General features: G+C 50.5%; 1 protein-coding gene across 5 annotated transcripts in view; it reads left to right on the forward strand.

The window, feature by feature from the left end:
- Positions 1 to 5,350: 5,350 nt before the first annotated feature.
- Positions 5,351 to 13,767, forward strand: part of CD99 (CD99 molecule (Xg blood group)) — a 51,290-nt gene continuing 42,873 nt past the window's right edge. For 2 of the 5 annotated variants that reach the window (XM_054471204.2, XM_054471205.2), the window contains exon 1: positions 5,351 to 5,780. In XM_054471204.2, the coding sequence (XP_054327179.1) occupies positions 5,714 to 5,780 (67 nt within the window). In that variant the 5' untranslated portion in view covers positions 5,351 to 5,713. The remainder of the gene's footprint in view (positions 5,781 to 13,767) is intronic. The other 3 variants (XM_054471208.2, XM_054471206.2, XM_054471207.2) reach the window with 3 other exon arrangements.

The raw sequence follows: 13,767 nt of genomic DNA on the forward strand, positions 1-13,767 counted from the left end.
ACCACACCAGGTTAATTTTTGTATTTTTAATAAAGACGGGGTTTCACCATGTTGGCCAGGCTGGTCTCGAATTTCTGACCTCAGGTGATCTGCCCGCCTCAGCCTCCCAAAGTGCTGGGATTACAGGCGTGAGCCACCATGCCCAGTCTAGACGTATTTTCTTCAAGGATGCACTTATCATTGGAAGTGGTTCTTTCTGACAACTCCCCTGCCCCGATGCTTTCCTTCCTGTTCCATGGAGTTCCGTGTTCTGTGCTGTGTAGTTTGATTTTCAGTCCTCCTTTGAATTCTGCAGCTGTGTATTTAGACCCATTTCCCAGGCCAGTAAACAAAGCCCCGTGGGCAAGAAACCACAGATCCTCCCCTAGAAAGTGGGAGAAAAAGCCAGTCTGCCATAGTGTGTGCATGTGTGTGTGTGTGCGTGCATGTGTATGTGTGTGCATGCAGATGGAATATAATTATAACCCGCATGTGTGTGCAGTATAAAATATATAAAACTGGTTTGGAGAGCAGGGTATGAAAAGTCCAAAGTCAGAAGAACTAATCCTTGGCCGTGGGTGGTGGCGCATACCTGTAATACCAGCACTTCGGGAGGCCGAGGCTGGCAGATCACTTGAGGTCAGGAGTTCGAGACCAGCCTGGCCAACATGGTGAAACTCCATCTCTACTAAAAATACAAAAATTAGCCAGGCATGGTGATGGGTGCCTGTAGCCGCTGCTACTCAGGAGACTGAGGCACAAGGATTGCTTGAACCCAGGAGGTGGTGAGCTGAGATCGCGCCACTGCACTCCAGCCTGGATGACAGAGTGATACTCTGTCTCAATAAATAAATAAATAGAAGAAGAACTAATTCTTAAAAATTAAAGACACACGGAAGGTTTCCGCAGGAGGCTGGGAGCTACCAAGGGTTAGGTTGAAATGTGCAACGTGGCCACGTGGGTCCCTTGGAAATGGTCAGAACATGGTTATTTCTTGAGGTTCCACTGGTGAAATAAACAGGAAACATGGAAGCTGCCCCAGCGGTGAGTTCCCCATCCCTTCTTCAGCCTAGTTTGTGGCCTTCAAAAGATGCTTTCCGTGGCACCTGGATACAATTCAGAAGGCTTTTTCAATTAATTTAATTTTCATTCTGGAGGTTACAGCCTCTTGGTGCCAGTTCCAGAGTGTCTGCAGAATATTATGGAAATTCGTATTCGGAGCCAAAGGATGGTAGCGTTAAAAAAAAAATAAAGAAAAAAGGCAGAAGGCATCTAACTAAATGAATTAGAAACAGAAGTCTTCCAAATGCTTATCTGTGTGAACATAAATAAAACGCCTCAAAGCCTGGCTTTCAGAAGCTGATGTTGCATCTTTATTATGGCTGGCAAGAGTGACCTGCGCCCTCCCTGAAAGGCAGCCAGAGTCTAGACTCTACTGGAACATAATGGACGGTCAGAGGAGGGAAGCTTCACCTGCAGTGCTGTCCAAATGTCAGAGGCTGGAGATTGTCCAGGGTAGGGCCTTTCTTTTGGAGGTAATGGGGGTGAAGCAGGAGGCTCACAGGGAGAGGGGTCTTTGGAGTCTGAGACAGCAGGAAGACCCTGCTTTCTTTTCATCTCTGCTTCATCCCAAGTCAGACTTGCCTCAGGATGCCAAAATGCCCGGGCAGCTCCAGCATCCTCTTGCTCCTCAAAATGAGCCCCCAGGGTCCTCCTACTTGCCCTGACCTAGGGTCCACACCCTCCCTTGACCCCAGCCCAGGACTGTGGCCAGGGAAAAAGAAAGTGCTAATTGATAGAGTGGTCAATGCCACATGGGGAGGTCGGGGGAGAGGTGCAGGAGAAAATACCAGGGAAGGAGCTCTGGTTGGGTAGTTCATCCGGGTTCACTCCAAGAGGTAACACTTTAAAGGTGGTGTTCCCATGAAGAATGATTACATTTTCCTCATGCTTCTAAAGTGCAATTATGTTGCTGGGGTTTTGCTGGCCGAAAAGAAAATGAAAAAGAAAAGAAAAAACCTTCTGGTGTGCAAGCTCACACTGTTACTTTTTAAGATATGCATCACTCACACCACGGAGCTCACACTGCTGAGCAGGTCTCTGGGGCACAGGCCCAGCCCCTCTAGCCTTGCAGGTTTCTGACCTAGGGGTGCAGGTGACCTAGGGAGGGGTGGGTATGGCCGCAGGCAGGGGATAGCTCAAGACCATTTGACCCAGCAATCCCATTACTAGGTATATACCCAAAGGATTATAAATCGTTCTACTATAAAGACACATGTACACGTATGTTTTTGCAGCACTAGTCACAATAGCAAAGACTTGGAACCAACCCAAATGTCCATCAAGAATAGACTGGATAAAGAAAATGTGGCACATATACCCCATGGAGTACTATGCAGCCATAAAAAAGGATCAGTTCATGTCCTTTGCAGGAACACGGATGAAGCTGGAAACCATCATTCTCAGCAAACTATCACAAGAACAGAAAACCAAACACCGCATGTTCTCACTTATAAGTGGGAATTGAACAATGAGAACACATGGACACAGGGAGGGGAACATCACACATCAGGGCCTTTTGGGGGGTGGGGAGCAAGGGGAGGGAGAGCATTAGGAGAAACACCTAATGTAGATGATGGGTTGATGGGTGCAGCAAACCACCATGGCATGTGTATACCTATGTAACAAAACTGCACGTTCTGCACATGTACCCCAGAACTTTTTTTTTTTTTTGAGATGGAGTCTTGCTCAATCGCCCAGGCTGGAGTGCAGTGCCACGATCTCGGCTCACTGCAAGCTCTGCCTCCCGGGTTCACGTCATTCTTCTGCCTCAGTCTCCTGAGTAGCTGGGACTACAGGTGCCCGCCACCACGCCCGGCTAATTTTTTTTGTATTTTTAGTAGAGATGGGGTTTCACCATGTTAGCCAGGATTGTCTTGATCTCCTGACCTCGTCATCCACCCGCCTCGGTCTTCCAAAGTGCTGGGATTACAGGCGTAAGCCACCGCGCCCAGCTTGTACCCCAGAACTTAAAGTATAATAATAACAATAATAAAAAGACAGGTGTTATCTCAGAGCCCCTGACTCAGTCGGCCGGGCAGCAAGTATGCCAGCCCAGGAATGGACCAATAGATGAGGCAGGGCTTTGTAAATCAAAAATAAAATTATTTGGGAGGCTGGGGTGGGTGGATCACTTGAGGTCAGGAGTTCCAGACTAGCCTGGCCAACATGGTGAAACCCCATCTCTACTAAAAATATAAAAATTAGCCAGGAGTGGTAGCAGGTGCCTGTAATCCCAGCTACTCAGGAGGCTGAGGCAGGAGAATCGCTTGAACCTGGGAGGTGGAGGTTGCAGTGAGTTGAGATGGTGCCACAGCACTCTAGCCTGGCCGAAAAAGTAAGACTCCGTCTCAAAAACTAAATAAATTAATAAAATAAAATAAAATTCTAAGCCCCCCTCCCCCACCTTCAAAACATCTGAATGCACTTCCTCCTCAGCCAGAGCTCTTTAAAAATTTAACCTGAGAGACTGTTTCAGGCCGTGAGCGGAAGCAGGGGTCGAACATGCCTCACGATGCCTCTCCAGCATTAACATCCACATAGCCTTTAAGTCTGAGAAGAAATATTTTACAACCTCTTCTCTCTGACCCTAGCACCGGAAGGATTCCTGTTCAAATAAGAGCTTGAGTCTTCACAATTCTTTATCTTAACCCAGACATTCTTCTCTATTGATCCCAGGACTTTAAAGAAACTCAAGCAATTGCCAATCAGAAAATTCTAAAATCTACCTATAAGCTGGAAGCCTCCTGCTTTAGGTTGTCCCGCCTTTCTGGACAAAACCAATGTGTCTCTTAAATTTCATTGACGTCTCATGCCTCCCTAAAACGTATAAAACCAAGCTGCACCCGGATCACCTTGAGCACACGTTCTCAGGACCTCCTGAGGGCTGTGTCACGGGCCATGGTCACTCATATTTGGCTCAGAATAAATCTCTTCAAATATTTTAGAGTTGGACTCCTTTCTCTTTTTTTCTTTTTTCTTTCTTTTTTTTTTGAGACGGAGTCTCGCTCTGTCACCCAGGCTGGAGTGCAGTGGCCTGATCTTGGCTCACTGCAACCTCCATCTCCCCGGTTCAAGCGATTCTCCTGCCTCGGCCTCCTGAGTAGCTGGGACTACAGGTGCACACCACCACACGCGTCTAATTTTGTATTTTAGAAGAGACAGGGTTTCACCTTGTTGGTCAGGCTGGTCTCCAACTCCTGACCTCAGGTGATCCACCCGCCTCGGTCTCCCAAAGCGCTGGGATTACAGGCGTGAGCCACCGCGCCCGGCCTAGTTTGACTCTTTTCGTGGACAACTGTCCACGAAAGCGTGGAATGCAAGAATATTCAGGGTTCTTTGTCAGGCTGCAAAGTTGTTGCACTACCCTGCAGGAAAATGGATACAATTTTAGGCTTAGGTGTGAACAGAAAACATATTGTTAAGTGTGGGAAGGGCGACAACTGCACTGCAGCTGTGGCCAGTGGCGCGGGGGGGGGGCGGTCTCTAAACTCAAAGCCCACTGGAAGGCGAGTCGCCCATGACCAGGACTAGGGCCCAGGCGCCCCAGATAGAAGGGACCTCGTTCCCTATTGCCCCCCGCTAACTCCCATGACCAGGAGTCCCCACTCCCAACCTTGTCCTGGGGATTCTGGGGAGAAACTGCCGCAGCACAGAGGCTCCTCCAAGGGTCGTCCTTGGTCCCGCGCAAAGGGTTAGTCCGCCACCCTCCTGGCTGCACACCCCCAGCTCGGACGCTCTAGAAAGGACTTGGGACGGGAGTTGCCTGTGGAGCGGGGGCCCACGCTTCCTGAGCAGGGAGAGGATTGCACTTTGCTCCCCTTGGGGAACTCCCTGAGATGAGCAGCGGGGAGGGGCCCCCATACTTTTCCCAGCAGGGGAGCCGAGAGTTTCCTTTGCTCCCACTGCAGAGCAGGGGAGGGTCCCTGTTAGGGGCGGAGAAGGGGCTGCAGGGGCGAGTGGGGAGGGGGGCTACACGTTTCCAAGAAGGGCGGCAGTTTCATGTCGCTACAGTTACAGGCGTGCATTTAGGAGGCTGTAGACAGGGAGGGACCCGCACTTTCCCGAGCAGGGGAGCTGCTGGGAAAGTTTGTTTTTTTGCTCCCACTGGAGACCAGGGGGCGAGGGGGGGGGGTCCTTGTTAAAGGGGCGGAGAAGTGGCTGCAGGGGCGAGTGGGGAGAGGGGGGTCTATGTTTCCAAGAAGGGCGGCAGTTTTGTGCCACTACAGTTAAGGGCCGCCCTGGGGCGTGCATTCAGAGGGCTGTTTCAGGGAGGGACCCGCACTTTCCCGAGAATGTTGTAGTTCACTTTGCTTTGGGTCGGCGCCGCCCTGGCTACGGCCTTGTGTGTGGGTGAGGGGGCGTTGGCAGTTTCCTGAGAAGGGGTGAGGGGTGTACCGTGCTCCCCTCGGCGCTGCCTGGGCCACCCCCGCCCGTCTACCCCCTCTGTCTGCTCCCCGGACCCGGCGTTCCCGCCCCTTCTGGGCGCGCGTGGAGGCCGGGGAGGGGCGGGGCGGGCGCAGCCGGGGCTGAGCTTGCAGGGCCCCTCCCCTCACCCGCCCCCTTCGAGTCCTCCTCGGGCTTCGCCCCACCCGGCCCGTGGGGGAGTATCTGTCCTGCCGCCTTCGCCCACGCCCTGCACTCCGGGACCGTCCCTGCGCGCTCTGGGCTCACCATGGCCCGCGGGGCTGCGCTGGCGCTGCTGCTCTTCGGCCTGCTGGGTGCTCTGGTCGCCGCCCCGGGTGAGCGAGCGGAGGGATCCGGGTTGGGGGACGCGGGCCGGGACTGGGGATCCGCTTGCGATGCGGCGTTGGGGGGCGCCCCGCGGGGACACCCGGACCCTCCTTCCTGCCCGGCGGGACGCGCTGTGCCCACGGGGGCCCAGGCCCGGAGGAGGCGCCCATTTTCTCCCCAACGCTTTTCCTGGAGCCGTTCCACAGAGAAAAGTCAGCGTTTGTTGTCGGAGTTGCAAACTCTTAAATTTGGGGCGGCCTTGGGAGAGGTGGCATCAGATGCTTCCCAATCTAGGGGACTTTCTTACGGATCTGTGTCCCTTTGCATCAGCCCCTCACCCCCACCCCGTTATCTCCCCCCAGGGTTTGGGGACCTGCGTCTTTAGGCCGCGCGCGGAGGCCGCCCTGGAGTTGCCTGTCACAGCCACGCCCTGCGTCCCGGGCCTAAATTTGGAATCGCTGGGAGCCTGAGACCCGGGTGGTGGGGGGAAGGGAAGGAAAAGTTAGAAAAAAACTTTGAGCCCTGAAAATGTTCAAAAATACTCTGTGGATGCAGGCTCCGGGAATTTCCGCGCGTGCTGTGCGCCAAGCAGCACGGGAAGCAGAAAGAAACGTCTGCTTACCAAATTGTCCATCTGCAGCGGTGGAGAATTCGGAAAACAGAAAAAGTATGCAGGGAAGAAAGAGCCATGGTCACCCTCCCACGCCCTAAACCGGGCCTATTTCTAATTATTACTGTAATCATGTTTTTCTGTTTTCCTCCCTTTGAAAGGGAAAGGGGGCCTTGGTGGATGTGGTATGTTATAAATTCTTTGTTCCAGTGGCCAGTGCATTTTTGCTCTTCATATGGGCAGGCTTTTAAGTAGACTGGCTTGCAGGCAGTGTAGACTTCAGGACCGGCCTTATCAGGGCTGGACGTATTTAGGAAGGAGAGGCGGGAACGCCCAGCCCTGGGGAGGATGGAGGAGGCCCGGTTTGTGTTGATATGATCTAGCTCAGCCTAGAGCTGCGGTGACTAGGCCGGGTCTCTGTTTTTAGGGAGGAGTTGCTAATGGATTTACACCCTCTTTAAAGGGGTCCCGGGTATCCTAGAAATTGTGCTTTCACTTGGTAGAGATTAGAGATAATGAAGCCTGCTCCGTAGAGGAAAACTTGGAGGACTTTCCAGCTTGCAGGGGAGGTTCCAAGCAGAGCTTCCTGTTTCTCCCTTTTCTTCCTAAATGTCCTTCCTTCTTGCGGGCAGGCTGCCACCACGGACGGGATGGCTCTGTAGGGTTTTATCAGCTGCATTTGTTCCCCAGGCAGCTGCAGATGAACGGGGTTTTCACTTGTCTCTCTGCGAATGCATTCCTTCATCCTTCATGCATTCCTTCCTTCTTTTGCACCTACTGTGTGCTTGGGGTCAGGGAAATATATCCAAGGGAGTTCTGGTGGCCTAAGAATTCAGTTTCCTGGAGAACAGAGGCATCTGAACAGGCAGACGGGAGACAAGGCCACAGGGACCTTTATAGTTCCACCACGAAATAACTCAGGGGTTCCCAGTGGTAAATCTTGGTGAGGGGCTTGGCTGGATTTTGAAGCCCTGGGGACAGATTTGCCTGAGGGGCTTGGCTGGATTTTGAAGCCCTGGGGACAGATTTGCCGGCTGGTCTGGCGTTCCAAGTCATTGGAGCAGAGTGGGTGGAAAGCCTTATATTCTCTGAGCCCCAAACAAGTCGTTGCACAGTTTTTTTGTTTTTGTTGGTGGTGGTGGTTTGTTTTGTTTTGTTTTTTTGGACAGTTTCACTCTGTCACCAGGCTGGAGTGTGGTGGCGCGATGTCGGCTCATTGCGTTGCACAGTTTTTAAATCCACAGCAGTGTTCATCTGGAACTCCTGATTTTGGAAGCAGACTGGGCTTAGGAGCTCCAAGGCTGCTGATGCTTTGAGTAAAGGGAAGAGTACCTGTCTATGGGGTGGGTGGGTAGGGAAGAGCAGCGGGATAGGGGGATAACAGGGGCCAACCTATCCTCCCAATTGCAGAGGAGGGCCTGGCCATCAGCACTGATGGATCTCCTTGAGGGACCCTTCTCACCCCCTCTTTGCAGTCTGACCCTGCTAGAGATGGAGACAGAAACAGCCTGTCCCAATACTACTAATACACATGTTGTTTCATCGGGAAAGTTGACTTTTGAGTTGGTGATGCTCAGAACACACTTTCCTATAGCAATATGCATCAGGCTGCAAAACCCAGTTGAGCCTGAAGTAGGTTCTCAGACTGGTGCTGATAGCTCTGGCCTGATATCAGAGTGTTGGGGACCCTGTGTTCCTTGGTTCCTTCATAAATTCTCAGGGGTACAGGCGGGATGTGGTGAGGGATGGATGGACAGAGGGAGGTGTATAGAGGAAAAGAGGAGGCTTCAGGTTTGTAGAGAGCAGGATGTCCCCACAGGGCGACGTTGGCCCGGAGGAGACACTTTGTGATGGTTGCAGACATTTTTGGTTGCCACCCTGGGGTGGGACATCCCACCATCCTGCAATGGGTGGGGCAGCTTAGGGAAGCTGCTCAGAATCTTTCAAGGGCCAGGACGGCCTCCAGCACGAAGAATTCATCAGGTCCCAAGTGCCAATGGTGTTGAGGGCGGAAAACCCTGAGAAGGGCTTGGGAGTTGTATGTATGCGCTGATTCAGGGCTGCCCCTGCAGTTAGGAGCCTCCCGTCCCCGACTGTAGGGTAGCACACACCCAGTGCATCCCTGCTCTCTGGCAAATCAGCCCCACCCCCTGGGGCAACGGCACAGCGGCCTGTGCAGTTTGAAAAACTCCAAACACCTACAGAACCGACATCTCTTGAACAATACCAGGCCTCTTCAGGATTCCCTCGCCCCAGTAGAGCAAGTGTGGGCTTCGTTTTTTTTTAACTCTCTCCAGAGCTCTTGTCTCCTGCCCCCGTGGCTGTGTGTGGAAGTTATTAGGAGAATGTTTCTGGGCAGAGGAAGTGGGTTTTATCATCCAGCGAGTTTGCCTTGATTTTCCACCAGCGCGTTTGGCTCTGGTAAAAGTTGATTGCTTTGCATTTAACTCCCTACTTTAGGCCGAGCACGGTGACTCAGGCCTGTAAATCCCAGCACTTTGGGAGGCCGAGGCCAGTGGGTCACATGAGGCCAAGAGTTCGAGACCAGCCTGGCCAATGTGGCAAAACCCCGACTCTACTAAAAATACAAAAATTAGCCAGGCGTGGTGGTGAGCGCCTATAATCCCAGCTACTCAGGAGGCTGAGGCAGGAAAATCACTTCAGCCCGGGAAGCAGAGGTTGCAGTGAGCTGAGATCGTGTCACCGCACTATGGCCCGGGTAACAGAGAGAGACTCAGTCTCAAAGAAAAAAAAAGCAACTTCCTGCTTTAGCTCTTTCTCCTTTCTCTGTGTATGAGACAGAGTTTTCATGTAAAGACAAATACATGTCCTTACACTTTGGAGATACTCAAGTAAATGATTGTTTGTCTGGAAATCACTTTTCTTCCTGAAGGTCCTATGGTGGGTACATGCTGTCATTAGAAAGAAATGCAGCTCATACAATACTTTTCCCCGTTCAGCATTTAGGAATCATGGCGGGATTTCATGGGTACTGTCTGGAATGTTTTCGGACTCAGATATCTTCCCCCGGGGAGGTAGACTTCTCAGTAGCCATGTGGACCTTGTGCTGGTTTTCAGTCCTGCTGAAAATTTTCTGAGCACTCTTGTTACTTTAGGGGAAAAGAATTACATGTCCTTTGTGATTTATAGACACAGTAAGAAATAAGACCCATGTGTCTCTCGGGGTGCGAAGGAGGAAAAGTCTTTTTTTTTTTGAGATGGAATTTTCCTCTGTTGTCCAGGCTGGGGTGCAGTGGCACGATCTCAGCTCACGGCAACCTCTCCATCTCAGGTTCAAGCAATTCTCCTGCCTCAGCCTCCCGATTAGCTGGGACTACAGGCATGTACCACATATCTGGCTAATTTTTGTATATTTAGTAGAGATGGGGCTTCACTATGTTGACCAGGCTGAAAAATATTTTTTTGAGGTGGGGTCTCGCTCTGTTGCCCAGACTGGAGTGCAGGGGTGCAATCAGGGCTCACTACAGCCTCCACCTCCTGGGCTCAAGCAATCCTCCCACCTCAGCCTCTGCAGTAGCTGGGACTAGAGGCACACACCACTGTACCTGGCCACTTTTAAATGTTTTTGTAGAGACAGGGTCTTGCTATGTTGCTCAGACTGAAAAAAAAAAATCTTTTTTTTTTTTTTGAGACGGAGTCTCACTGTGTCACCCAGGCTGGAGTGCAATGGCAGGATCTCAGCTCACTGCAACCTCTGCCTCCCAGGCTCAGGCAATTCTCCTGCCTCCGCCACCTGAGTAGCTGGGAAGACAGGCACATGTCACCACACCTGGCTATTTTTTGTATTTTTAATAGAGATGGGGTTTCACCCTGTTGGCCAGGCTGGCCTTGAACTCCTGGCCTCAAGTGATCTGCCCACCTTGGCCTCCCAAAGTGCTGGGATTACAGGTGTGAGCCACCTGAAAAATCATTTTAAAAATCAACTGTCGTACGTTCTTATTTGGAAGGGACTCCTGTAACCAAAGACAGGGAAAAACAAACCAAACTTTATTAACATGCGTTTTTCATTGATACATGGGAGATACCTAGAAATGGGTAGTTTTCAAGGAAGTGGCTTGGATTGTAGCTGCTCTAGTATCCTCAACAAAGAACAGTCCATTTTTAGAGAATTGGCAGAGAAAGACAAAGGATTTTGCGTCTTCAGGGGCAGCAACGAAATGGCAGAGAAAGGCTGGTTAGTGAAGCTCGTTCATTCTGAGTCCTGTGGTTCCGTGTCCAGGCCCATGTGGGTTTTCTGCTGTCTTCTGTGGTTCACCTCTGTTCTCCCAGTTGGGGAGGTGAGGTTCGGATTGCTTGTGAATGTGGTCTCATCGTTGCTGGTGTAGCTGCAGGCTGCAGGCTGTCCGGGGCTTGAGGATTTGCTGATATTCTTTCTTTCTTTTCTTTTCTTTTTTTTTTTTTTCTTTTTTTTGAGATGAAGTCTCGCTCTTTTCCCCCAGGCTGGAGTGCGATGGTGCGATCTCGGCTCACTGTAACCTCCGCCTCCCAGGTTCAAGCGATTCTCCTGCCTCAGCCTCCTGAGTAGCTGGGATTACAGGTGCCCGCCCCCACGCCTGGCTATTTTTTGTATTTTTTTAGTAGAGACGGGGTTTCACCATCTTGGTCAGGCTGGTCTCGAACTCCTGACCTCAGGTCATCCGCCCACCTTGGCCTCCTAAAGTGTATTCTTTTTTGATTTACCCCAGTCTCTTGGCTGAAACATGGTAGCTCACCAACATTTCTACTCCCATTTGTCCAACTGACAGTATCTTTTCACATCTCTAGAGACCAGAAGGACTTCCTCTTCTTGAATTTCCTGTTCAGTATTCTTTCTTGGCTTGGTTCCTTGGTGAGTTTTGAGGAGATGGTGCATGGGTGTGTTTTTCAGCTTTGTTTTAGTATGACTCAGGGTTGCCACCATGCCTTGTACGGTCTCCTAGTCATAGTATTAAAGTTTCTGCTTAGCAGGAAACCAGAAACTTCCTTTCTTCTCCCCCAGAGTCAGATTCAAACCAGTGTTTCTCAAGTGGGCTGTGAAAGTAGCCTGCAGCCACCCACCTTGCAAAGAAGAAAATTCAACAGAGGAGAGGAGAAAACGCCCACAGGGCACATGGAAAGCCTTGCTAAAGAAGCGGCATGGGCAAAGCTTTTGTTCCGCTCCCTCTGTCCTGGTGGGCTGGGCTGAGATATAATATATGTTTGTCATTGTGGACGGCAGCTGGATGAGTCTGAAAGCGGTTGCAAACCCCTTTAATTCACTTTGCTTTCTCAACTTTGAATGGTGTCGTGGGCTGGGGTGGGTCCCCTGTTTTTGAGAATCATCTGAAAGAGTCTGATTTTCTGCAGCTTTTCGGGGAGTAAAGCTGTTCCTCCAAAGCGCTGTTTAAAAGCTGATAATAATGTATTTGGTTGAGCTAACAGCCCTTCTTGAAGAGGCAGCAGACTGGCCAGAGCTGTTACATTCCAGGGGTTCTGCAGGCATTACTCATCAGCGACACCTGAGCCCGCCCGGGTAGCCCGATTCTTGTTTGTTTCTGCTTTGCCTGACCCTGCAAAATTATTGTCCAAATGCACCCTGGCAAGCATTGATCCATGAGGGGATGCTGACCAGAGGGAGCTTTCGTTTCTGCAGGAACACAATGGACTGGAATGATGACAAGAATAAACACACTGCATTGTCTTTTAGGGCCAATGGACTTGGAGGCATAGAGATTTTATAACTACTGCCAGAACCCAAATATTGCCAGTCGGCCTCTTCTGCTGCTGTTGCTAGCTGTCTTCTTCTGGGGGAAGTGAGCTGGGTTCTAAATATGAATTAACACAGGGCTGTCTTCGATGAATTCAGCACAAAATGTTCTCAGCAATTGAACACTCAGAAGTGTTAGGCATTTAATGCAGACACATAGAATAGCAGGACAGGAAGGGATTTGGATCTGGGCAAGCAGGAGATGGATATGAACACCTGTCTTTTGAGACCGTGCCGAGGTGGCAATGAAGGTAGAGGCCCCCTGTGTTGAGGTCTTTACTCAAGAGGCTGTGGTCCTTTGGGACTAACATAGCATCCAATAGACAGATGATAGACAGCTACAGCCACCTATGGGAGGTGGTTTCTACTCTTAAACCACAAGCCCCTAGACATTCATCATATCATAAACATATCACTGGGCAGTGGCTTGCAATCTTTTTTTTTGTTTCTTTTTTTTTTTTTTAGACTTGCCCAGGCCAGAGTGCAGTGGCGTAATTGTAGCTCACTGCACTCTTGACCTCCTGGGCGCAGGTGAATCTCTCACCTCAGCCTTCCGAGGAGCTGGGACCACAGGCATGTGCCACCCTCAGCTAATTTTTAAAATCTTTTTGTAGAATCGGAGTCTCACTACATTGCCCAGGCTGGTCTTGAACTCCTGGGCTCAAGCAAACCTCTCACCTCAGCTTCCAAAGTGCTGGGGTTACAGGCGTGAGCCACCATGCTCAGCCTGCAATCATTTTTTTTGAGACAGGATCTCACTTTGTCGCCCAGGCTGAAGTGCAGTGGTGTGATCTCAGCTCACTGCAGCCTCGAACACCCAGGCTCAGGTGATCTGCCCACCTTAGCCTTCTGTGTAGTTGGGACTACGGGCACATGCCACAACACTCAATTAATTTTTATCTTTTTTGTAGATACAGAGTTTCGTTCTGTCGCCCAGGCTGGTGGACATATTTTAATCCTACAGAGTCCAAGCTAAAAACACACCAGTAACTGTGATGCCCATCCCTCCTGCATTCCTGATTTCTGAGTGACGTTTTTAGACACAAACCTGCTTGACCACCCTCCAGTAGCTCTTGCTGACCTAGGTCTGAGGTTCTCCGCTTTGGCCCCGTTGCGGGAAGCTTGGAAACGTCACTCTTGCCCAGGGTTACCTGGGTAGTCTGGTTTATAGAGGTGTTAGGCGTTTTAATTTTTATTTTATTTTTTTGAGACAAGATTTTGCTCTGTAACCCAGGCTAGAGTGCAGTGGTGCAATCATAGCTCACTGCAGCCTCAACCTCCTGGGTTCAAGCAGCCCACCCACCTCAGCCTCGAAAGAAGCTGGGACCACAGGTGCACCTCACCATACCCGGCTAATCTTATCTTTCCTTTTTCTTTTTCTTTTTTTTCTTTTCTTTCCTTTTGTTTTCTCTTCTCTCTTTTCTTTCTTCTTCTTCTTCTTTTTTTTTTATTTTTATTTTATTTTATTTTATTTTTTTAGACGGCGTCTTGCTCTGTCGCCCAGGCTGGAGTGCATTGGTACAATCTTGGCTCACTGCAACTTCTGCCTCCCTGGTTCAAGCGCTTCTCTTGCCTCAGCCTCCTGAGTAGCTGGAACTACAGGCACGCACCACCACGCCTGGCTAATTTTTGTATTTTT

Source organism: Pongo pygmaeus, chromosome X (genome assembly GCF_028885625.2).
Source record: "Pongo pygmaeus isolate AG05252 chromosome X, NHGRI_mPonPyg2-v2.0_pri, whole genome shotgun sequence".
Taxonomy (NCBI): domain Eukaryota; kingdom Metazoa; phylum Chordata; class Mammalia; order Primates; family Hominidae; genus Pongo; species Pongo pygmaeus.